This window comes from Ambystoma mexicanum, chromosome 12, assembly GCF_040938575.1.
Source record: "Ambystoma mexicanum isolate Mex_15411 chromosome 12, UKY_AmexF1_1, whole genome shotgun sequence".
Lineage (NCBI taxonomy): Eukaryota > Metazoa > Chordata > Amphibia > Caudata > Ambystomatidae > Ambystoma > Ambystoma mexicanum.
This window is the reverse complement of record NC_090936.1, coordinates 70,032,519-70,057,627: the sequence shown is the minus strand read 5'-3', so window position 1 is coordinate 70,057,627 and position 25,109 is coordinate 70,032,519. Positions and strand designations below refer to the sequence as shown.

Sequence of the window (25,109 nt, the reverse complement as noted above, 5' to 3'; positions counted from 1 at the left end):
CCTTCCAACTGTCATGGTGACCTTTGTCCTGCGCCCATTATTAAGGAAGCAGCTCACGCCCTAGCACCCTTCATCACTACGCTCATCAACTCCTCCTTTAGCTCTGGGATTGTACCTGACAATCTAAAGGATGCGTGGGCCATCCCTCTCCTGAAAAAACCTACATTGGATCCCAGCATACCTACAAATTACAGGCCAATCAATACTGTCCCATTTTTAATAAAAATCCTCGACCGAGCTGCGTATCTACAAATTCAAGAATACCTTGAATCAAACAAACTTCTGGGACTTAGGCAATCGGGGTTTCGGCCACGCCATGGCACTGAAACTGCCCTTATCGATTTAAAAACGCAGATCTAAAAGACAAAGGCAAACTTGCGCTATTACTTCTCCTGGACCTCTCGGTGGCCATTGATCTTGTCAATCACAAAATCCTCTGTCACCACCTCAAATCAGCTGCACACTTCTCTGACAAAGCTTCAACCTGGATCAGTTCCTTCCTAGATAATAGATCAATGCTCATGTTCTCTCCACTAGCAGCCGCCCCACCTGCTCGTGTCTCTTGCGTGCCTCAAGGTTCCTGTATCTCGCCCACATTGTATAACGTGTTTACCAAACCTCTTTTTGATATTCTGGACCATCTGGGCGTCAGGTATACTAATTACGCTGACGACACCCAGATACTAATCCCTATCACAGGTGACTACACTACTGACTCCCTCGCCATCAATGCCATCTACCAGGTCATCCAAGCATGGATGGCCCAACACGGACTCTGCCTAAATGATGAAAAGACAGAGCTCCTCATTCTTGGTTCACCACAAAAACTCACCAAACTTGACCCTGCTTTTAAGTCCTTCACCATTGATGGGAATACTATTCCTACTGCTAAGGACACAAAAACTCTAGGGATTTACATTGACTCAACCTTATCCCTGACTAGACAAACCAACTCGGTCTCATCAGCAGAGGCTTATACTTGTAAACTTATTACTGCATGTCGCCCGTTCCTCTCTACAGCTAATTGTGTGACCTTGGCTAGGACCCTCGTACTCTCTAAGGTCGATTACTGCAATGCCCTCTACCTAGGCACTAATCGCTGTAACATAAACAAGTTACAAATTGTCCAAAACAATGCAATCAGAGCGGCCCTCAACATTCCCAGGTGCCAACACATAGCTGACACTAGACGTAACCTTCACTGGCTCTCAATCCCTCACCGAATCTCCTTGAAAGTCCCTGGCTCTTACCCATAAATGCCTTCACAACCAAGCTCCTTGTAATCTGGCGAACAGATTTGCCCTCCATAGCTCCACTAGACCTCGCAGATTGGCCCAAGCCAACTGCCTCGTCATCCCACGATTCAATCTTCAAAGATCAGGTGGAACCAGCTTCCCCATCTTGGCAGCTAAATTATGGAACTCACTCCCTAATGAGCTGAGAGCAGAACCCTCCTTTCTGAGATTAAACACCTTACCAAAGTCTGGCTGTCCTCCCAAGACATCTAACACCGGCTCACTGCCTAACTTGTACTTATGACGTACCTTTGTATATACATTCTGCTTGTCTTCTTATTGCTATTTTTCTGATTGTAAATTATGTAACTCACCTGTACACATTGTAAATAATGCCATGTTCTGCTTTCATCATGTTGTATCTAAGTTATGCGCCCGGTTGCCCCTGGGCCTGGTGCGCTTTAGAAATAAAATAAATACTAAAATACTAAATACTAAAATGCTGCCCCATTATCAAAGATTGCTCAGAATCACTAGCCCCGCTCATCACCGCATTCATAAACGCCTCCTTTTCACCAAGTACAGTGCCTGCCAGCCTCAAGGAAGCCTGGGTACTCCGCAACTCCCCGCCCCTGCTAATAAAACCAACATTAGACCCCACCATTGCCAATAACTACTGTCCCCTTCCTGCTACAAATCTTAGATCGGGTGGCCTACCTGCAAGTTCAAAACTTCCTAGAAACCAACCACATCCTCGGCATGCAGCAGTCCGGGTTCCACCCAGGGCATGTCACAGAATCAGCCTTGCTGGACCTAAAAAATCAGATGGATGAGATCAGAGATAAGGGAAAGCCTGCACTCCTCCTTCTCCTGGACTTGTCTGCTGCTTTCGACCTGGTCAATCACAAAATACTGTGCCACACCTCACCACTGCTGCCAGCTTCTCCCCAATGGCCACCACTTGTATCACCTCCTTTCTGGAAGGAAGAGACATGAGGGTATTTGCAGAAAACGCCGGTGCCTCTCCGGCCCCCGTTCCATGCAGGGTACTTCAAGGCTCCTGCATATCCCCAACGCCGCTGTATAATATCTTCACTAGACCCCTTTTTGACATCCTGGACTCCTGCGGCATAGGCTACACTAACAATACCGATGATACTCAGATTCTTCTCCATCTCACAGATAACTGCAAGGTTGACTCTGACACCCTCAATGACACCTATTCCATGATTCAGTCGTGGATGGCAGCTAACTACCTGTGCTTGTCACCGCGCTCTGAAACATTTGTGTATGAGCACGATAGAAATAAAATATCAATAAATGGAGATAAAAAACCCAAATCCTTCTAGTCGGACACCTGTAATACTAAATATGCTTAGTAGCCAATGCACAGCCTTCCACATTGATAGCATCCGGATCCCGGTCTCATCATCGGTAAAGACCCTAGGGGTAAACCTCAACACCACTCTCTCCATGTGCCGACAAGTGAATGCTATTGCATCTTCAGCAGCCTAATCCACTAAAGTCTTGAATGTTTCAAGACCTTTCCTCTCCAAAGATAGCTGCCTTAGTATCGCCCGAGCAGTTATAGGTTCATGGCTAGATTATTGTATCGCCCTCTTCACAGGCATCTCTTCCTGAAACCTGCAGAAACTACAAGTGACCCCAAAACAACGCCATGTGAGCAGCACTTAATATCCCAAATAAAGAACCCCTCTCTGCCGCCAGGAAAGCCGCTCACTGGCTGCCCATCTGCATCATACTCAAAACTCTATCACACACAAGTGCCTCTCCAACACTGCCCCCCGTACCTTGCCCAAACATTTTCCAAAGCACAATCCACCAGACCTTCCAGGACCCCTTCTGCTCACCGTCTTCTCTTACCTAAAGTCATAAGAGCAAAAGCAGGAGGTTCAAGCTTCCCTTCATCACAGTCAAACACTGGAACGCCCTCCTACCTTCATTCAGAGCAGAACAATCATACTGGGTATTCCATAGAACTTTAAAGACCCTGCTGTTTGAAGAGACTGCCTTGCTCTCCCTCTGATTTTTCTCTGCCATTACCTCCCTGTCTCGTATTTTTGTCCGCACAATTTAACACATTTTGCATGCAATGCACTTGTCTCATGTAACCAGTGCTTCCTGTAACCAGCGTCTCGATGCCCTCGGGTTGTGTGCGTGCTTCACAAATGAAATAAATAATACATAGATATTAACATAGTCCTTCCAGTAGATTATCCAACTCCTTGATCTGGTAGAGTAAGACGTCCCCATCAACCTCAAGGAATCTGAAAAGGATTATGCTGAAAAATGAGTTTGCAGTGTGCCGCTTATTTTGAAACGCAACGTCCAAAAGTCATATTCATATTTTCTCCTTAGGAGTGTAGCAACACACCTACCTGTCCTCTAAAGTTAAACAATTGTAGCAGGACTGCCCGGGCCAGAACATTTGATGTGCACACAGCAGGTCTTAAGGATTGAGGAGAGCTCCACAGATGAAAAAAAAGCATTCTGTGCACTTTGAGGTCTCGAGGAGAAAGAAACATGTTTCTGTATTGCTGTTCTCATTCGGTCTCTGGACAGCTGGATGTTGTAGTTTTCTTGACACTCACTATAAACATTTTTTAGCACTACAGTGTCACAAACTCGGGAAGCCGGATTTGAAATTTAGAAGCTTGGTGCACAAGTAATATTGCTATTGCTGAACCATGTTGTGCTAACTGGATTTACTGGAATCCGGTCTTAATTTGTTAACAGGGCACTATAGAAAAGTGCCCTAAATGGACAACGATGTATAATGGAATCTGGTCTCACTCGTCTTAATCCTAAATTTATTTTGGATAACCAAAAAATCCAAATAAACAAAACAGAACTATACAGATAAAGTATACACCTAGCATTTCCTTAGCGGAATAACATGCCAAACGCACTTCTACGGGGAGACCACCCACTGACGACAGGACAACACATTCTCACATTACCAAGGCTAAACACACAACCCATCAGACTCCTTTTGATAATGTCGAAAAGATCTACATCACCCACAGGCCTGTCGAATGTTTCGGTGGGGCCTGGTGAACCTGATGGTTCTCGGCATGCTGTGTCTCTGCTGCTGCATGTGACGCATGGTCGCTTCTCTACCACATCCCAGGGTGCCTCCCCTAACGTTTTGATGTGTATTTCCGACACGTCGAAAGATGAGGCGAAATGCACTTTTTTAAGCCAACCTCACCCTAAAATAAGGGAAAGCACAGTAAGGCCCTTTCCCACCGAGACGCTTATGGTTCTGGTCTCCAGACACTCTCTTGTTTGCCTTAAGGCAGGCCTCCTCTTCATTATCACAGTTCTTATAGGGTCAGGAACATTTAGTGTTCTCTCTTCCAGAAACCCAAACTACCAGCTCCTGGACTAGGGAACAGTTTGAGGATTTGAGACACTCTATTCCGGACTCCCTGGAAGTCAATATGTCAGGAAACTGCTTCGGTCCCGACACGTGGGCAAGAATATAACTCATTAACGGGCTAGATTTCCTAGCCATAACTCCTCCTCTCGTCTGCGCGCTCAGTTAACTGCGCCAAGTACTCCTAACTCCATGAACATCCGCCGTTTAGCACTGAAACGGTGTTGGAAGTTACCATGGTAACGAGGTCCTTACGCGTTCATTCAGTCGCGTGACTTTTCACGTTGAACTTTGTTTCCCTCCGTCACAGGATTCATTGTTCCTACTTATGCCCCGCCCATCCTGGAATCACTGCTTCTGAATTTGTTTTCTACGGCCATTGAACTTTGTTTAAGCACTGCTTTCTTGATTACGCCCCACGGATTCTTCTTGTCTTGCTCCCTGTCTGTCTGTACTCGAATTGCAGTTTACGACCTTGGAACGCTTTTCGACCCGCTACGCCTGCTGATTCGGTTCTTCTTTTGCCCGCACAGATATTGACCCAGAACCCTTGACCATTCTTCCTGCCCGCTCAGCGTGCTGGCCATGCACTCATCCAATAACTACCACTGCGCTCCCTTACCTTGTAACTCTCTTTGGCGGGTGTTAGGAGAAGCCTTCTTCACACCATTGGTACAAGGACTGTGTAACAGAGGTTAGGTCTCACCATCTTCAATTCCTCTCCAAGCCGCCTTCTCCCTGCAGTGCCCCACCCTTGGACATATGGTAAGAGGCATTGTCTTGTTATTTCATACTGCTAATTTCCTTGATTAATACTACCCATTTACTATATTTTTATCATTTCATAGGATACCCCCGTTACTCATCTTCAGGAACATAGATCTTATTATTGAAACATTACATGCTAACCCAAAGGTACTAATTCATTGATCTTGCCCTGTCAATTATTCAAGTGCATACGTTGGTACTAATCTTGACCTTTGTTTACAGGTCAGCGGTAGCCTGTGGCGTCCATCCATCTTTGGATCAATTAACTCCTCAGGCGATTGTTTTAACATCCCTGAGGGGTATATTGGCAGAAAGAACGTGTCGGCTACACGACGGGTTCAACTGCCGGAGCAGAACTCAAACAGGAATCCTTAAGAGTTCTGACACAATACAACTAGAAAGCGCGCAGGTGTTCACCCTGTCTTCAGCTGAGGCTCCTGTCGATAAGGTCTGTTAGAAACTATGCCTTGGGCAAGAGAATGACTACTTCGACGGCCTACAGTACCCGCTTTACTAATAACCCCTTCCAATACCAGCTTCATTGTTGGCCAGTGGCATCTGGTACAGGATGGACGTCAGATTGTTGCTGAACCAGCTAAATCACAACTACTTGCGATTGTGCTGGACAACGATAGGTCACGCAAAACATTCTAAAGAAATCGCTTGGCGCTGCAGAGACTGCTGGCAGTGTAAGGGACTCTTTAAAACGCCATGCTTGGCTGAAGAACTGAGTTTAAACCTGAGACGCAAGCCTCACTCCCCAATAAACCCATTGAAGAGTCGGCTCTTTGGAAAGGCAGTGGATGATGCTCTCAAGATGGCAAAGAAAGAGCATGAGACACTAAAAACTCTCAACCACATTTCCAGCAGGCCGTACGTGCAGCACAGGGTTTTTAATACCTGCCATTCCTTTCGTGGGCACTCCTCCACTCAAACAGCTCAGGTTTCCTACGGTACAAGCGGATCAACCTGGTACTCTGGCCAAGGAGTGTCCAACACCTATCAAACCCATCAAAAGCAGGGGTTTCGGCGTGGCAAGTTAAGGGGAAGGAATGCAGCCGCCAGAGGCTTCCCTGCCAGCAAGTGACTCTTCGGTTCAAGTCCCCCTCCCATGCCTCTCCAGTAGGAGTTTGGATAACATGCTTCACCCACGCATGGGAGGGGATCACTTCAGCCAAGTGGGTGCTCGAGACTGTAGGCGAAGGTTACTGCATAGAGTTTCTTCAAACACCTCGATATCACCCACCAAAGAACAGACGACTGTCTCCAGACCATCTCCTCATGCTTCAGGCAGAAGTGGAGCCCCTGCTGAAAAAGAGAACAATGGAACTTGTCCAAGATCATCAGGTAAGTAAGGGTATCTATTCAATATACTTCCTTGTACCCAAATAGGATCTGACCATGCACCCTAGGTTCAGAGGTTCTGGATGACAAGTTTGCAGGAGGTAATTCCACTGCTGAAGCACAGGGATTATATGGCCACCTTGGATATGAAAGATGCAAACTTTCATATTCAATGTTGCCAGCGCACAGGAAGTACCTAAGGTTCAGGATAGAGAGCACTGTGAGGGGTCAGAAATGCGAGGTAGAGTTTCCTCAGTTTACCATTTTATTCAAAGTAAAAAGAGTTCTGTAAACGCCTAACAAAGTTCCCTGCAGTGAGAAACCGGAGGGTGTCTCACCCGGCAGTCTCCGGGGATGTGTCTCTCAGGTGGCCACGGCACAGCCATCACCTTTGGATTGAGAACCTGTGGGTGGACCAGTGCGGGAGGATCACCTGGGTGAGTGGTCTTCAGGAGTGGGGTTGAGATAGCCCATGGTGAGTTGCCGTATTCCCCCTTATTTTGTTTATCCAACCCATCCTATGTTTTAGGATGTTCTGAGGTCCCAACTCCCCCCCCCCCGTTACTTTTTACACAAACACTGGGCCGAGGAAGAGGGTGACTGAGAGTACCAGACTAACTCTCTCGCATCGTACTGGACAAGTCCCGTTAATCAGGTCAGGCAAAGTCGGCCACTTTACATACACATGATACCAGTTAGCTCTCCTCACATGAAAAAAAGGTAACACCTACACCTAAAGAGACACTCTGAGCAAGGCGGAATACGAATATGAGCAGAACTTCAAAGACGAAGGCAAACCTACTGGAGCAGAGCAAAGGACCAAGGGGCGAGAGCAGCAGATCGAAAAACCCAAGAGTTCCCTACCAGAGGTTGTTGCCTCCGACAAGTGGTGGAAAACACGTGGAGACGGCCAGATCCCCACAAGTGAAGACTGCATTGTATTTCAAGGATGCCAGCGACCCTCCCGGGTGAACGGCAGAGTTGGGGAGGTGAGGCCAAGCCAGTGGTAGAAACCTTGACTCGTGAATTGGATATTGCAAAACCAAGAAAAAGACGCACACATCCGGTGAGTTGGCCAGCGACCTGAAAGACTGGTGTGTGTTGACGTTTGAAATAGCAACATTTTATCACAAGTGAAGGCTACATGCGTGTGAGTGAGGCACGAGGAAAGGCAGACCTGTAAATGAACTTCAAAGTAAAAGACACCTGCAAAATCAGCGATACTAAGTAACCGAGTGGTCCCACGAAAGGAAGTAGCCCACGCGAAAGTCTCTGTGAAAAGTAAATTCTTAAAAGCGATAAAGCAAAAGAACAGCTAAAGTGAAATAACGAGGTTTAACTCCTAGACAAGGGGAGAGTGAAAGGTGAACTGTAAACGTTGAGTCGAAGTGGTCCTGCAGTGGTCTGAAAAGTAAACCATGCACGTTCGAAAGTCTTCGACATCCGAAAGTGGTCTGAGCCCGACAGAGGTAGACCCCAAATGAAGTAGACTTGGGGAACAGAGCGCCCCCCTGGCAAGTTTGTGTTTAACTTTATCGTGAGGGGTCTGAGCCCGGCTGACGGGGACCTACGAGAACTGTGTGGTGAAAGGTCTGAGACCGACAGAGGGGGACCTTGCGAACTTTTTGGTTGAAACATTATTTTGAAGTGGAGAAAGGAGACTTAAACGTGGAAGGCCATACGGGCCTCGATCCACGTTCTGGAACTGTTTATTGTATAGGAAGCCGAGCCAGTGTGTATCTTCATGCCTACAGGGACAGCGTACTCTGTGAGGTCTAACTTGGGGAGGAGAGCTGGTTCAATCACCTTTATTCATTTGAATACTGACTTTTCCTTTTGCATACATTTCTCCTTTTTACACTTTTTTGTACAAGAGATAGGGCAGGCATTAGGTTCTGTTAGCATAGGCCATTTTGATTTGACGACCTCCACTAGGAGTGCGTTATTTATTATTTGATTGTTGAGACTACTCCCATCTTAGTTATAGGGCAAAATAGGAGTGTCTCCAACCCCAACATTTTCAATAAAGGTTTTACAAATTGTATCCATTGTGATACCATGCCTTCCTTGTACTGCCTAGCAAACTAAAACTAAAGAAAATCGACCTACAGTCCAAAATCCTTTCGGCCTCACGCTACTACATACAATCAAATATACAAGGAAAATATGGATCGCTTTGGATTCAACAAAAAGTTTGGCAATTCAAACTTGTATGTCTTGGAAGTACTCTTTGTGACCAGGGTTGTATTCCCTTCCTCTGGATCAATTCAGAATGTTCAAATTATAATTCTATTCCAACAAAGAAGTTCTTATAGAAATAGAAAAATATTTTCCAACCAGAGTCTTTTTTTTAAGAAATAACAAATGTCCTTTTTACCACAACTGGTTGATAGTTTGAACAACACAATGTCTTCCAGAATATCCCTTTTCAAGGATGCTTGACTTTCTTCGACACACACAAGCACAAAGACGCTTGACTTTCTTCTAATACACACGTTCAAAAACCTAAATGCAATTGTTTATCATAGAAAACTTCTTATCAAAACAACATGCTATTCTCTCTCAATACATCTTGAAAATAACATTCTTTTGTCAAGGTAACAACTTGCTTCTTTGATGCTTTGATTTGACAACATGATGCTATGGTTTGACAACACTGACAACATTTAATATACCATATAGGTTCTTTTCATCCAACAAACGTTCTTTCCAAGGTTCTCAAATCACCAACTTCTTTTTGTTGCTCCACTCACCTGCTATGACTAACTACTATAAGCCCTTTCCTGGTATACTCACCTGCCAGGAAGAAAACTCCTTCCACTAACTTCAAAATTGTTGGTTTGATTGCAGCATTCTCCCCACCAGTCTTCTGACGTAGTTTCACAATTTCTTGGCAGCTGGCAATTTGAGATACAAGCTTTTCCAGAACTATCTCTTAAAAGGGAACTTGGGTCGTGGTTGTATTAAGAATCTCTCACAGCATCCTGGCTGTTGGGAATGCTGGGTATGAAAATTTCTCAGGCGATGTCTTGATTTGCTAGACTTGTAGTTTCTTGATGATAGACAATGATGGTTAGAAACTTCTTCCACTGGTACTTTGCCCAAAGTCTCTTGACGGGCTCTTGGCTGTAGGCAATACTGGTTCCAGCCTTTCCTCTCCTGGGGTTTGCCCAAAGACTTTTTTCTTAACCACTTACCTTCGTTTTGTTTTCATTAATTGTTCTTCATTAGATACATTCTGCTTGTATTCATTAAGTGCGCGGTATTCAAAAACATTATGTTGCGACGGCTTTCTTTCACAGAGCGCCCCCATGTCAGCACTCTCTCTGCACACTCACATGCTCTTCGCAGCGGCTCCCTCCAGCTGTCAGGTCTCGCGGCGGTGCTTTGGACATCACTCCGTCCCTTCTCCCTCCTCAGCGAGTCTCAGGTAAGCAGCTTGGCGGTCTCCGGGAGCAACAGAAGCTCCGTTGTTGTTCTGCGGCTTCTCTAGTCTGCTTCACGTTGCTTCGGTAACGCATCTTCCATGCAGCTGGTTTTCTCCTTAGTATGCCATCTTCTATTGCGTGTCCTCTACAGTTCTTTGGATATTCACCCATTGGGGTGACTTCTGCTGGCGGGTTTTCTTTCTTGATGGCACTTTCCCCATTGGATGGCTTGAGCTTCCTTTGCTATGCCTCCCACATGGATCCAAACTGTCCTCTGCTTCAAATTCATCACAACACGACCACAACCTCTCCAGCTGGCTCTTATCCTGGGCTTTAAATATCCAGCCCAGGTGCTCTAATTGGCAACGACTAGACTGCACCTTTGGATACTCCCACTTCTGAGTTCCCACTAAGTCTGAGTTCCTCTTCTTCGTCCCAGTACTTCGGGTATTATGGGAATTGAAATTCTCAAGAGAATGAGGGATATTAAGTTGTTCCACTTTACAATAAGTCATTGTCAATTCAGCAATCATAAGAGAAATCCCTTCTGTCTCCCGCTGTGTCTCGCCTCACCGTAAACCACCCCAGGGTCTGCATCAGGTAGCAGCTGCCTTTCCCTAGCCACAGGAGATGAGGCCCATACCGGGTTTCTAGTGATGGCCTTGCTGGGTTCATCACAGTACTCGCTATCAATTCAAAGTACTCCCCTTTGACATTGCCTCAGCCTGAGGGTTTTTACCAAGATTCTGGCAGTGGTGGCAGCTCACCTGCGTAGACAGTCTGTTCCGGTGTACCCTTATCTAGATGACTGGATCCTAACAGGAGACACATCCAGCATGTCTAGAGAACACCCAAAAGACTATCGACCTACTTTTTCAACTGGGATTCTCCATCAACAAAAATAAATCCAGTCTTGTCCCCAGCCAAAGTAAACCGTTTCTGGGGGGCCTGATTCGAACAGGAAACTGGCTTGTCTTCCCCTCCAACATGAGAGTCCAAAACATGTTGCTCCATCCAGATTCCTCAGTATGTAGCCGGTCGTCAGATAACCGTTCGGAAATCCATGCAGCGATTAGGAATGATGGCATCCTGCATTTTCCTAGTTCCACATGCCAGTCTGCACATGCGTCCTATGCCAAGAGTGGGTTTCTAGGCAATGGTGTCGGGCAAGTGGTTGGTGGGACGATCTAGTGGTTGTTTGAAACGCTTGTTCGATCACTATAGTGGTGGACGAATGGGCAGCCTTCTGTAGGGAAACTCATTCTACCCCACAGTGGAGGCACCTCTCACCACAGATGCATCTCTGTCAGGGTGGGGAGCTTGCTTTCTACACCAGACCGTGCACGCACATGGTCACATTCAGTAGCTAACAAACGCATCAACCTGTTAGAGCTAATAACAGCATTCAAAGCCCTGAAAGCCTTTCCAAAACAACTGCAAGGGAAGACAGTCTAGTCCTTACAGGCGGCACCACGGCCATGTTTTACTTATTAAACAGGGAGGTAATCCCTCTCCAGGGCTGTCCAAACTGTCACAAGGGATTTGGAAATGAAAACTCAAACACATATTCCTCCTGTCGCAGCACATTCCCGTGGAACACAATCTTCTTGCATATGTGCTCAGCAGACATTTAGCTACACGTAGAACATGAGTAGTGCTTGCACAAGCACATTTTGCACAACATCTTTGCAGAATGGGGACATCCAGACATTGACTTCTTTACAACACTGGAGAACGCACAATGCCCAGACTGCGCCTCCAGGTATCCCCAAATGATGTCCAAGGGGAAGGGTCTCTGGATCAACTGGTCTGGGAGATTTGCTCATGCTCCCCCCCCACTCCTCCCCTCAACAGGATAATTCACCAGATGCACCAGGAACAAGTTACACTAATCCTGATGGCACCAATGTGGGCTTGTCAGCCATGGTTCTCACATCTCATGAGAATGTCACTTTTCCCTCCAGTGAAGCTGCCTTGCCCCTACAATATGCTGTCCCAAGATCATTGAACAACATTGCACCCTTGCCCTCAAACAATCAACTTAGCACCGTGACTCCTGAAGTCATAGAGTTTGGGCATCTCCAACTGCCTCAAAGGTGTATGGACATTCTTAGAGAGGCACAGAAACCAAATACCAGACACTCTTATTCCAGTAAGTGGAAATGCTTTGTCATCTGGTGTGGTACTCGTAACATCAACTCAATTGACTGTTCACTGTGAGAAACTGAAGGTATTCTCACTCCTCGACCCCTTGCATCTTCTATGTAGGTGGCCAGGGAAAGGCCATCGCTATTGGATCCCGACCCTGTGGGCGCAGAAGCGATGGAGGATCACCTGGGTGGAGGGTCTTTGGAGACTGGGACTGCCCTTGGGCGAGACATGGTATCCCCCATTTCATAGTGACAACCAACCCAGCCCTTCCCAAACCTTTATGGGCTATTATAAGTCTTCGCCCCTCATTTCTCCACCATTGACACTAAATAGTACTGGGACGAAGAAGCAACTAAGAGCAATGAAAACTATGCTCTTTTACCAGTCTAGTACTGGGACGAGGAAGAAGCCTGCTAAGAGTAGTGAAGGTCGGGTATGTCCCTTTGATTGTGGTCAGGCAAGGCTGAATAATCACTCACACCTGCAGCTTGTTAAAGGACTGCAGGTGTATAAATGGAGCCCAACCCAGTGGAAAAGGAGAACAGGAAAAGGACAAAGTAGGCTGGTGCAGGAAGCAGAAGACTCTCCAACGTGGCATGGGGACTCCCTGGAGCAGACTGGCAAAGGGGAAGGAAGCCGGGCTGGAAAGCTGCCCCTTTCTTTTCTATTCAGCGTGCTCATTTCCTTATGGTGGAGGACCACCCCAGGAGTGTCTGAGGGGCAGGAACTGGAGCCCCGACACTGAAGGAAGAAGGCTGTGTGATCCGCTCTGCAGCAACATTCAAAGTGACCAGTGAGTTTCTGGTCATTGGGAAACCTAGTACGCGTGTCTGAACTTAAGCATTTCCTGAAATACTTTGCATCTGAGTTGTTGCGTGTGGAGAGATGCACGTTTTTGAAGGTCTCCGAACATTGAATTGCTCAATTAAAGTGAAACGAACCACTTATACTCATCAATTATCTAACAGAGGGAATTACTTTGTCAGAATGGTCGCTTGTGGTGAGATACACGTTTTTGAAAGTCTCCAAATGCTAAACAAATCAATTAAAGAGAAACCAACAGTTATATTTGTCAACTATTAAACCAAGGGGAATATTTTGCATCAGAGTGATCGCGTGTAACAAGAAAAACATTTTCGAAGATCTCTGGACATGGAAATACTCAGTTAAAGTGAAACAAACAATTGTTGAACCAAAGGATGAAGGGGGCTAAAAGCACCCTAAAACATTTAATTATTGAATACCGAATTGAAACCTTTCTACTAACCAGATGGAGAGGTAACTTATTTTAATCCATGCAAACAATCATATATTGAAGTGCTAAAATTAATTTAAGTCTAAACCAACCACATTATGCTGAAATATAATATGATTTGAAAGGAACAGGCAACCAAAGCATACTGAAGCCTAATTTACAGTGGCATTTTTCAATGTGTGTGACAGATAACAAATTATCCAAACTGTGTATTTGACAACCACATTTAACTAAACTGTGAAAGACAAGGACACTTAGTGTTTACTTTTGAAGTGTGACACTTGGAGCTTGGGGAGGGGAATCCTGAGCTCTGACCAGGAACATTTCACTTCAAGGTTGTTTGAATTATTAAGGGAATTTTGAGACTTCGTTGGTTGGAACTTTTTCATACCTGGGGGAAGGGGCTAAAAGAAAGCTGCATGCTGGAAGAATTTCAGGACTTTTGTTAAACACCAGTTTTCTTTTTGGTTGCTGACATCTCTACGCATTGTATGGTTATATTTGTGAGTGCAAGTATAGGTTTTGGGCACAGGCCGATTCCTAAGCTGAACTCTTTGACTCAGACTTTCCTTAGTTTTATTTAGGCAGGGAAATTCCACCTTAGCAATAGGGCAAGTTAGGCCTTTATCCATCCTGACATTTAAGTTAATAAAATTGTTTATTTAGAATCTGGAATCGGTTGTATGTGTCCTTCTCCAAGATGCTTTTACATCACCCACACACAGTCCTTTTATCTAACTCACTTCTTTGACTCAGGACTAGTTTTTAACTCCTTGAAGGTCCACCTTGCTGCCCTCTCTAATTACACCACCTTTCAAAGCAAGATTTCCCGGTGGACGGTCCAGGTAATCAAAGCTTTCATGGAAGGAGTGAAAATACATCACCACCTATTTCTAATCTAACTCCGGGATGGAACTTAAATGTTGTCCTTACTAAGCTTATTGGCTCTCCTTTTGAGCCATTGCACAAAGCTAGTCTTAAGGCTTTCACCTGTAAGACTGCTTCCCTGATGGCTATTACTTCCATTAGGAGAGTTTGTGAACTGCATGCTCTCTCAGTTCAAGACCCGTTTGTTACTATTCATAAGGACAAAGTCATTTTGTTCACACATCCACGCTTTGCACCTAAATTCATCTCCAAGTTCTATGCAAAACAGTCCATTGAACTTCCAACTTTCTATCAGAATTCCCACTAACTCAGTTGAAAGGGTTCTCCATTCACTAGATGTTAGGAGAGCAGTGGTGTATTACCTTAGTAAGAATAAAAACACTCAAAAGACAGAGCAATTCTCTCTTGCTGCAGGTAGAGAAGGGGACACTGTCTCTAAATCGGCAATCTGTAAATGGATTGTTATATGCAGTAATCCAGATGAATGTGGAAGTGGGAGTATTTTACTCCTTATTTTTTAAAATTGGGAGTAAAATGATTTTTTAGGGAGTCCGGTTCCTATTGGGAGTATTTTATAAGGAAGTAAGTGTTTTTGTATAACTATTTCTTTGCACCTAGTTATGTATGCATTTGCTTCTGATCAGGCATTCATAATAGTAGTTTCTCCTGTGGTACCACGTGCACTACTAGTCCAAACATATCTATGGAGCTTTGTGGTTGAAAGTAGGGGAACAAGGTTCTATGTGTCTGTTTCCTATTCATTTGTTGGTAGTATTTTTACTCCCTATTTTGATTTTTTTTTATTGGCCTTTTTATTTTTAGGTAGTAAAAGTGGCCGATACACCCTTTATGTGTAGGGCTGGTTAAATGTATACAGATGTTACTCTCTGCCCAAGAGAGATTTACCCTTTATGCCTTGAGCACATTATGCTGGAGGCACAGGAGCTACTTGTTACACTCACCTGGTATCCAAGGGGACGCCACTCGGCTCTGGTTTCTGGGTTTGCCCTGGACCCCTTCCCGATCCCGGATGGTTCCTCCGATGGAATTCGGACCTGAAAGCACAGGAGAACTGGAATTAGGATCAGATTCAGTTTCCTCCCACCTGCCCTGGGTTCGACCCGATGGCCCTCTCCTCACCTTGTAGTAATGTCTGGCATGCTCTCTGTCCTGCCTTCTCTGCAGGTGTGCGTAGTTTTCGGCGGGCTTGAGCGACCAAGTTAACTTCATTGGTGCAAGCCCATTTAAGTGTCTTTTAAGGCAGCTAAGTCCGAATGCCACAGTCTTTACATGTCCTGGCCTTTCTTTCTTGTGATTGTCTTTTCTTATTCCCCCTTAGGTGAGCGGAGGTTCGGGAGTGCGCAGCTGGGATGAGACTCGCGCCGGAATGGAGGACGCAAGAGCGTACTGCAATTTTGGTAGGTAATGCACAAAGTGCGGCGCTATTTTGTCCTTTATTTGCTAGCCTGTACTCTTTCTTGCTTTTCAGGTGGCAGTGGTCTTTCCTGGCGTGCGATGTGTCCGGAATGATGCCCGCCGAGAAGTGCCCAACCAGGTGAGGTCTGCCTGATGACTACGGCTAGCGCTGTACTTAACTTGATTTAACGTTGTCTTTCTCTCTCCCTCTTTCTCTAGGTTGCTTCGTTCCGGTGCGTTTGTGGTGCCCGAAGCTGCTGATGACTGAATGGGTGATCGGGAGGAGCAGAAGGATGGAAGAAAGACGAACAGAAGCGGGATGGAATTCGCAGGTAAGTAGAGACTAATAATGATGTTCTTTGTATCCTCTGCAGTTCCGTTGTTCAAGGATCGCCGGTATCAGATCGCTGGACACGATGAACGTTACGCTGCTGGCTGCAGAATAACTCGAAACACGTTCTGTAACTTGGGTGTGGTTTATATAGCCCTCTGTAAAGTAGTCCGGCTACCACACCCAAAAACACTGCACCGCACATTCTGGTTCTTAAGAACTAGACTGTGTGGGTGCCTCCATGTTGGCTGCAGGCCCCCACAGAAAAAGTAGTCCCTTCAAGGAGCTTCTCTACTCTGCACATGAGCGTGGTGCCAAAGGCGTCAGGGCTGACTCCAGGAGAGTCCAGGAAGATAGTGCAAGGCCCCTGAGGCCCCAATTGAACCCTGAGTCCTGGCCCTATCTGGCATGAGGGCATGGGGTCATGACACTACTATAGCTTTGATTACAAATGTTCCTCTATACTCTATTTGCAAAAGAGCTACCCAGAGTTCTGCTCACAACTTTACACAACATTACTGCTTAGGTACACATTCTAAGACTGATTCTCAGGTGGGTCAGGCGCTGCTAAGACATCTCTTCGCTACGGTTCCTTCTCACATCCCACCACCATCTCCTGGTACTGCTCATAGTCTAGGCACAGCACGTGAGTCTAAGCAGATTCACAAGCATCAGAAGACATGCATTACTCAGCGTAATTGTATTTCTAGTGCTTTTATCTGCTTAGATTGACATGCTCCCCCTCCCTTCGAATTGAAGGAACACAGACAGTCTTACACCTTCTTTTCTTCTGTACTGACCCATGCATTCTCTTTAGACTCTCTCATGGCAGAACAAAAACAAACGGGGATGGGGGGGCCGTACGTGATGGGTCATAGGTACGCCACACGTCACGGTAGGTATAGTGTTGCAGACACTCCGATGTCAATGTCCCTTTTTGATCTTTGAAAAAAAGATGCAATACTCTGTGATTACCACGAGTTGTCGGACTGTATACACAGCATGTGAATCTAGGTAGATATAAGCACAGATATGATTATGGTGAGTAATGTATGTTCTTTTCTTGCAACATGGGTAGGTAGTCTGAATACTCTGATTTGACACATATGCCAGCATTTGTTTAGTGAGTTCAAATTAAGAAAACTAATTTGGATCTTGACGTACCGAAAGCATGACCTGCTTTTTAAAATGGATTAACTTGACATTGTTTTACTGTTGATATGATTGAGTTTATTCTTTAGCCTAATCATTTCTCAGTGGTACTTCTGTGTGTGAATTGATATTCGCAGAATTTTCACATGAAATGTGTCATAAAGCCCGTTACCAAATATTGGAAACTATCCTGGAACTGAAGTAGCACTAATGCAAGTTTTTTTGTTTTTATACTTCCCAATGTGCAACTCAACGAAGACCAAAATAGTTCCTTGAATGAAGCAGGTGACCAGATCGTGGAGGCATCTCCACCCCCCACACAGCCAAGCAGCATGGTACTGATGGTGCAGCAGTCGGAGGACCAGGAAGAAAGTGGCACTGGTAACAGCAGCTTCTTATTTTGTCTTTAAACTGCATTTCTCTCTTCTCTTCTGGGTAATCTTGTTGAAGTGATAACTGCGTCTGCTGTCAGCTACATCAGTGCTGTTGTTTTATTTGAAAGGCTTCCCAGCCTTCTCACTTGTATGCCTGGGTCTGGCACAGGAGGGGGCCTTTGTCTGCTCCAGAGGCTTGGATACCTTAATCCCCACACCCTTGCCTGAGTTGGCTATCCATGTGTGGGTAGCCATTCAGTTTCTGAATGCTGCAGGTCCTGTGGCAGGTGGGCTGGGGGTATATTACGAGGGGATCTGGAGCTATTGAGGAGGTCTGCCACTGGAACCTAGAATCTGAAGCACCAGAGGCCATGGAGAGACACCTGAATATTACTGCTGTGTCAGTGTTGCCAAAGCCAAACACCATATGGTGACACTCTTTCGACAGGGGAAGGCTTGCACTGACTCCCATTATTGGATGTCTTCTCAAGCTTGTAGAAGCTGTGGATCGATATCTGGTCTGCATCATCCAGTGTGGGGAATCTTTTTTTACCGGGGTGTCATGCAGCCTCCAGTACTGTAAAACGTGTCTACTGGGGTACTTTGGTGATGGACACAGACTCAGTCTGCTAATCTTCCCCCAGGAAGAGGGACTTTGCTGGAGATGAACTAGTTTGTACATCCTCTGTGTCGCCTGCAAACCCTTGCTGGGCCACCAAGACTGCATCTTTCACCTGCTGCATTGCCATGGTACTCCATTTTCGGTACCGAAGCTGAGCTCCATCACAAAAAACCTAAAGTCCAAAGTGGTGGTGTTCGGTACTGTTAGGTGGCAAACCGAGACTGGAAGCACTGAATGGCCTCAACCAGCTGTCAAATGAAGCTACCTATGGGTATGCGCCTTTGGACACCCAACATCGCAACCAACTTGGAGAACTGTCTTCCCCGATGGCCCTGGCTTAACTTGGAGGACTTTGTGTTCTTGGGTGGGGAGAGAGGAGATGGGTAGCATACCTTTTTTTGTTAAACCACTGGTCCCATTAAAGAAATTAGGTGAAAAAACCTGCCCTAGAGCTACCCTTGCTTTACCTCTGGAGACCTGGTTGCAGGAATTCTGTCTGGAGTGCCCCTAGATACTTGTGCATGGTAGTTGCCTTCTTCCTCTGAAGGAAAACATTTAAGAAATGTCAGCTTGACTATTGCATTAAGGCTTATTGAATCCTATGGAAATATATGTGAAGTAGCCAAAACTGGTTATTTACCAGACACTCTTGTTGGACAGTAATGCCTACTGTGACGAATCCTTGGATGTCATCACTTTTCCCCTTCCCATGAGGCCACAGAGGTGAGGCCACTACCTGATAGTCCGGCAGGGAGTGGTGCGCAGCAGGAGAATCTCATGGGGAGAGACGCACCCTCTGGGGACAGGGACGACCGTCTAGGGTATGGCCCCGATAAAACCCTCATACCTTCACGTACCATAGCCTCTTTCCATCTAATAACTCCTTGACCAAAACTACGTACTGTTGTAAGGCAGAGGACGTTTCTCTTCTAACAACTACTGGGATGAAGAAGAGAGAAAAGATCCCAAATAGTACCAGTACTGAGGAGAGGAAGAAAATTGGAAGTATGTAACAAGTGAAGCTCAGAAAGATCCAGAGCAGTATAGACTTCAGCGGAAGCGTGGCTTCCCGAATGTCATAAAAACTAAAGAAGGATCGCAAGGAGAGCAGCAGCCACCCAGGATGTGCCAATGCAAAGCCCGGGAAGTGCAAAGGAGACGCCAGCTGGACAGTCCACTCTGGTTTTACAGGGATACCAGATCTCCTATACCCGCTGGAACAGGCGGATTCCAGGAGAAGGAAGGATGAAGGATGGAGGTTCACCAAGCGAGGGTGGCGCCTACATCGTCCAGAAGATAGTGGAGCCTGAGACCGAGGGCAGATACGGCACCGAGACGTAGAGAATGCCGCACAATGAACCAAAGGAGAAGCCAGACCCCATGAAGAACCAGCCAAGCGGCTTGCAAAGTAATTGGCAGGAGAGTGAAACAAGTCTGCCAAACTATAAGGACCCACAAATACGGGTCTGAAACCTGCATCCAAACATGGAGAAAGAAGATCCATCCTACGTCATCTTCTTAATGGCAGTACCTGGCAGGAGAGTGAATCAAGTATGCCAAAACTAAAGCCTGAGCAGGGGAAGGGAGTCATTGCCCCTGGTGGTGTGAACTGTGAAACAAAGCCTGAGAAAGGCTAGGGGAAGGGACACCTTCGCCCTAGTGGTATACACCGTGCGAGCAAAGCCAAGGAAGGTCAGGAGAAGGGAGTCATTCTCCTGGCGGTTGAATTCAAAAGAAGGATCAAACCAATGTTCCAAGGGAAGGGATTCATTCCCCTGGGATAAAGAAATAGTGAACTTTCTGAAGCAGAGAGTTGGAGGTTAAGCAATCCCTTTCTTTTGTGAAGTTGAAATCGTTGGAAGGGAGTCATTCCCCCTGGTATTGTTGAACTGTGCAAAACCATGAAAGGGAAAGCCAGGGGACAGGAGTCTCTCCCCACTTTGGTGGAAAACCAAGGAACAAGATACTAGGAGAAGGGAGTCATTCTCCAGGAACCCAATAGTGAAGAAGCAACTATGGGCAATAAGGAATGTTGATGTTTCAACTGGAACTTCTGACCGGAACCATAGTATTTTAGATGAGGCAGGGAAAACCCTCTTAGAGATGGGGGAAAGTTGAGTTTACTCTTTGTTTTCTCCAATAATACAAGTTCATAGCCACAACATTGTCACCTGTGTTTCCCTCTCCTCCTCGTGCACCCTTACACTACTATCGAGTTGGCTACTCAAGATTGTTTCACACGTTTTTGTGTGCCTTCTTAATTTGATAAGGCTGATGTGTTCTAATGTACACCCCCACAACACTCCCCCTAAACCCCCCCACCTCCACCCCCACCCCCCCTCACTCACACACACACACTCCCTCTCCCTCTCTCTCTCTCTCGCCTTTTCAACGTTATATTGTGTGTACATTGTATTGTCCCAATTTAACTCTTAAGAGTGGACTCACCCGCAGTCGCACAGGTATTGATGCCGAGGCAAACTAAGCCCCCAAAACACCAATATGTCTGTTCTCCAGCATGGGTTCTGGCATGGATTCACATGCTCATGAATATTCCCCGTCGTCAGGCTGGGAATCCTCGGTAAAGAAAAAAATCAGTTTCAGTTTCGTTTCTGAACTGTCTTTCTGCTAATAACCAATCACTGGTCTCTGGGTCATACTACCCCCAGCCAATGACTGCTCTCTACCTAAGCCCCTCCTCTGGCAGCCATCTTCAGATTTTTACCGCACGGTTAAGTGTTGGGAGTCCTCGTGCTATAGTCTAGTTTTTATTGCGTTTTTTCTAAGAGTTTTCTCAAGCTCCACTGATTCTACTTCCAATCAACAGGGACCCGTTTCGGAATTTTCTAGGCCCCTCAAGGGCGAATTTTCATCAAGTTTTCACTTCTTGGAGGATTCCAGAAGATCTTTGAGGCCTACCCCGCGTGGACATGGCCCAGGACAAAGGAAACACAACGTTGAATCCAAGCTGTTCAGGAGCTGCCCTGGATGCAGATTACAGAATGTTTTCAATGAAGATGAGCACTCGCGGTGCCTCTACTGCCTTCACAACGACAAATTGCACGTGGAGAAGGATTGTGCATTTTGTTAAGAACATGTCCGAACGGACAATGAAGGATCGTCGCATTCGACTCACCAACTGGCTGGAAGGTAAGAGCCCAGCAGCAGGTGAGAAGAAGAGGAAGTCTGAGCGGTCTTCTAAGACCTTTGAGGGCGCTCTGGCAAGGGGGGCCCAACAAAAGGCAAAGCACCACGAGTCCGCAGGCACCGGGAGTGCCGATGGTTCGGGCTCCTTGGGTGCCGGGCAGGGTGCGATGTCACCAACGCCATCATCCATGAGCCAACCCTCTGGCTCGGTGAAGAGGAAGTCGGAGAACCCGGGTAAGCTTCGGGAGAAGCCCCGGTCGATCCCGACGGCGACAGCCGAGGGGGAGCGAGGCAGCAACCCTCTCCAGAAGGTGAAGGCCTCAGGCGCGCCCAAGGTCGCGAAGGCCCTGATTCACCTGGCGAAGGCCTCGATTGAAGGAGTCGTGGCAACCCTGGCAAAGCCTGTGGAAGCTACCCCAGTGGAGACGACTGCCGGGCCTAGAGTTTCCCTGCCACCCCAGAGGGAATCATCTTTTCACCCTATCGAGAAGACCCCCGTGATACCCCAGGAGCAGAGAGAGGGTGGGGCATGGTAGCCATAACGGACACAGATACACCTCCAAAGATGAGCGGGCTGGCGTCGCAAAGATCCTTGACAAGAGGTTTAAGTGTGTCCGGTCCTATGGGAGGGATCCCGACGAGGCGGACGTAGAAAGCAACAGTGGAGCCTGCGGGCTGTGGAGGAGACAGAGGAACCCACTCCCCAGCCGTCGCAACCGATGCCTATGCCACAGGACAACTCAGGAGCAATCTTGATGGCTATCCAGACCCTGTGTACGCAGATAAGGACAAGGTTACCCTTAATCCCTAGCGGTCGATCCGGCAGCGCCTGGACCATCGGGAAGCCCACCGAGCAAGCAGCGGTAACTCCATGTTCCCCCTCCCTTCCAGCCTTCACCTCCACCGAGGAATGAGACGGGAACGGAGACAGCGACGATGGGGACGGACGACGACGGTTGTGACGACGAGACGGATCTCCCATCACCAGTGTTGCCAGGTCGGAAGGAAAAAATAAGCTGAATGCCCTTCCAAAACAAGCCCAAAACAAGCTGACTCCCATCCAAAAAAAAGCAGAAAAAACAAGCGTGCACCTAAAACGTTGTGGAAAGGTCTCAAAAGTAAGAAACATAACACAACTAGAAAAACATACATAGACAGAACACTGACATAGTGTGTTAGAACAACAATATTTTATTGCATGGTGACTAGAAGTCCCAGATTGCAAAATAATACGGCCCTGAAATACATTGTATTTGTATTTATTGTTTTATATAGCGCCTTAATCCAAGGCGCTATATAATATTGTAACATGGCCTATTGGAAGCTGAAAAGAAACATGGCATTCCTGAATACATCTATCTGAGAAAATGTTGTATATAGATTGCAATAATCCTCTAACCCAGTCTTGCAAAAAAATTTTTTTCAAAAAATAAACAAATAAAGGATTAGTGGATAATGCGTTAGCACTGGGGATATCACCAGGATAATATTGGTATAGAATGACGCTTGCTAAACTAAACCAATCCCCTTCTTTACATGTCAGTGTGTCTGTCTGCATGACAAAACTTTTAAAGTGTGCTTTTTTTTGCATATGTTTAGGCATTTGGCATTGATGGGCCACCTGGTGGGCAAGTAACGATCCCATCAGTGCCAAACACCTAAGCATATGAAAAATACAGGGCGCACCCGAGAGCAAGACAAAGCAGCAATTGCAGCCCAGTGCAGGACGCTCTGTGCGACGTGTAATGGGCTTAACAGCAATATAAACAAGCCCAATTACACGTGCACAGACGGTCCAACAAGCGGACAAAAACCGCGACAAGCGACCTCCAAATATTATAAGCGACTTTGGGCAAAAACAAGCCCACAGTCGCTTATAATATGCGGACCTGGCAACATTGCCCATCACCCCCTGCCCGGGCCTCCCCTCCCGACGAAATTGGCTCCTTTCACACCATGATCGCCAGGCCATCGGAGCTTTTCCAGCTTTGTCCCGAAGAGCAGAAGAAGGAGGGTTTCCTCTACTAACGACGGGAGGCCAAGAGGAAGACCGCCCTCTCATTACCGTTACTGGACGACATCTGGGACGAAGGACTGTTGCTGCTCAAGAACCCGTCCACAGCTCCTGCGAAAAGGGACCAGTATGAGAAGAAGTACCAGGTCCCAGATTCTGCCCTGATGTGCCTTAGAGCTCAGCCATCCCCAGACTCGTTAGTCTCTGCAGTGGCCAAGAAGAAATCGGCAGGGGTGACGGGATCAACTTCCAATTCCCCACTGGACGGCGAGGGGAAGAAGCTGGATGCAATGGGACGAGTCATCTCGTCGGCTGCGACGACCATCAAAGGGGGCCATCAATGCGGACACCGAGACAGCCCGGGCCTTGGCTTCCCTCCATCAACGATGGCCGCCCTTTTGGACCTCTGGAAGCAAGTCTCAAGGTGCCTCCAAGGGATTTGGTGGCAGTTCCTCGTCGTACAGCGAAGTAGCCCGTTCATCGTCGCAGGAGGCCTACAGAAGCCACAGCAAGGCACAAGGACGTAGTCATCGCCAAGGAGGCCAAGGCACCAAGGCCTCGGCGAAGCAAGATTGAACCGGCCATGACGTCTGGGCCCCCACCCAAGCACCCAGGTGGGCGGCTGGCTGGCGAAATTCATCAGCGTGTGGGAGTCCATCTCCACCGACCGTTGGGTGCTGAACGCGCTGGCCCACGGGCACACTCTGGAATTCCAAAGGAAGTGTCCCCGTCTACCACCTGTGGCCAGGAAGGAAAACCATGTGCCACAGCTACTTCTGGAGGTACGAGCAATGCTGAAAAAGGGCACAATAGAACTCGTCCCGAAGAGGATCCGTGGCTCCGGAGTGTACTCGCGGTACTTACTCGTCTGAAAGAAGACTGGCGGTTGGTGACCCATCCTGGAGCTTCGTAGTCTAAACAAGTACATCAAGACCCAGAAATTCCGGATGGTCACCCTTCAGCAGGTGCTGGGACAGCTGGAGGAGGGCGACTTCCTATCGTCGCTGGACTTGGAGGATGCCTACTTCCACATCCCCATACTCAAAGAACATCGAAATTCCTACGATTCGTGGTCCAAAGGCGACACTACCAGTTCAAGGCCCTTCCCTTCGTATTGAAGACGACGCCCAGGGTCTTCACCAAGTACCTGGCACTGGTGGCTGCGCGGCTGCGCCTGCAGGGATCCACGTTTACCCCTACCTGGACAATTGGCTCATCCGAGCAAAGTCAAAGGAACTCGCCGTTGATCACACAGCGAAGACCGTCCAACTGCTCACGGATCTGGGATTCTCGATCAACTTCGCGAAAACCCACTTGGTACCGTCAAAAGACACCCTGTTCATGAAAGCTAGACTCGACACAGTGACGCGTTTGGCTTCGCCGTTGGAGGAAAGGACGAAGGCCATCCTGGGCGAGGCACAATGGCTGTTGACCCAAGGACATGGCCAGGGTGAGGTCCATCAAGTCCCTACTCGGCATGATGTCATTGTGCATCTACCTTGTGCGCCTATGCAGGTTGCGGATGCGAACACTGCATGAGTTCCTCGACGCCTGTTGGATGCAAGCAGCGGGCAGTTTCGAAGA

General features: G+C 47.1%; 1 protein-coding gene across 1 annotated transcript in view; it reads left to right on the top strand.

The window, feature by feature from the left end:
- The window catches only part of IRAK4 (interleukin 1 receptor associated kinase 4), a 149,925-nt gene that overhangs the window by 45,542 nt on the left and 79,274 nt on the right, over nt 1-25,109 (top strand). Inside the window, exon 4 of the mRNA XM_069628018.1 lies at nt 17,627-17,749. Coding sequence (XP_069484119.1) covers nt 17,627-17,749 — 123 coding nt within the window. The remainder of the gene's footprint in view (nt 1-17,626; nt 17,750-25,109) is intronic.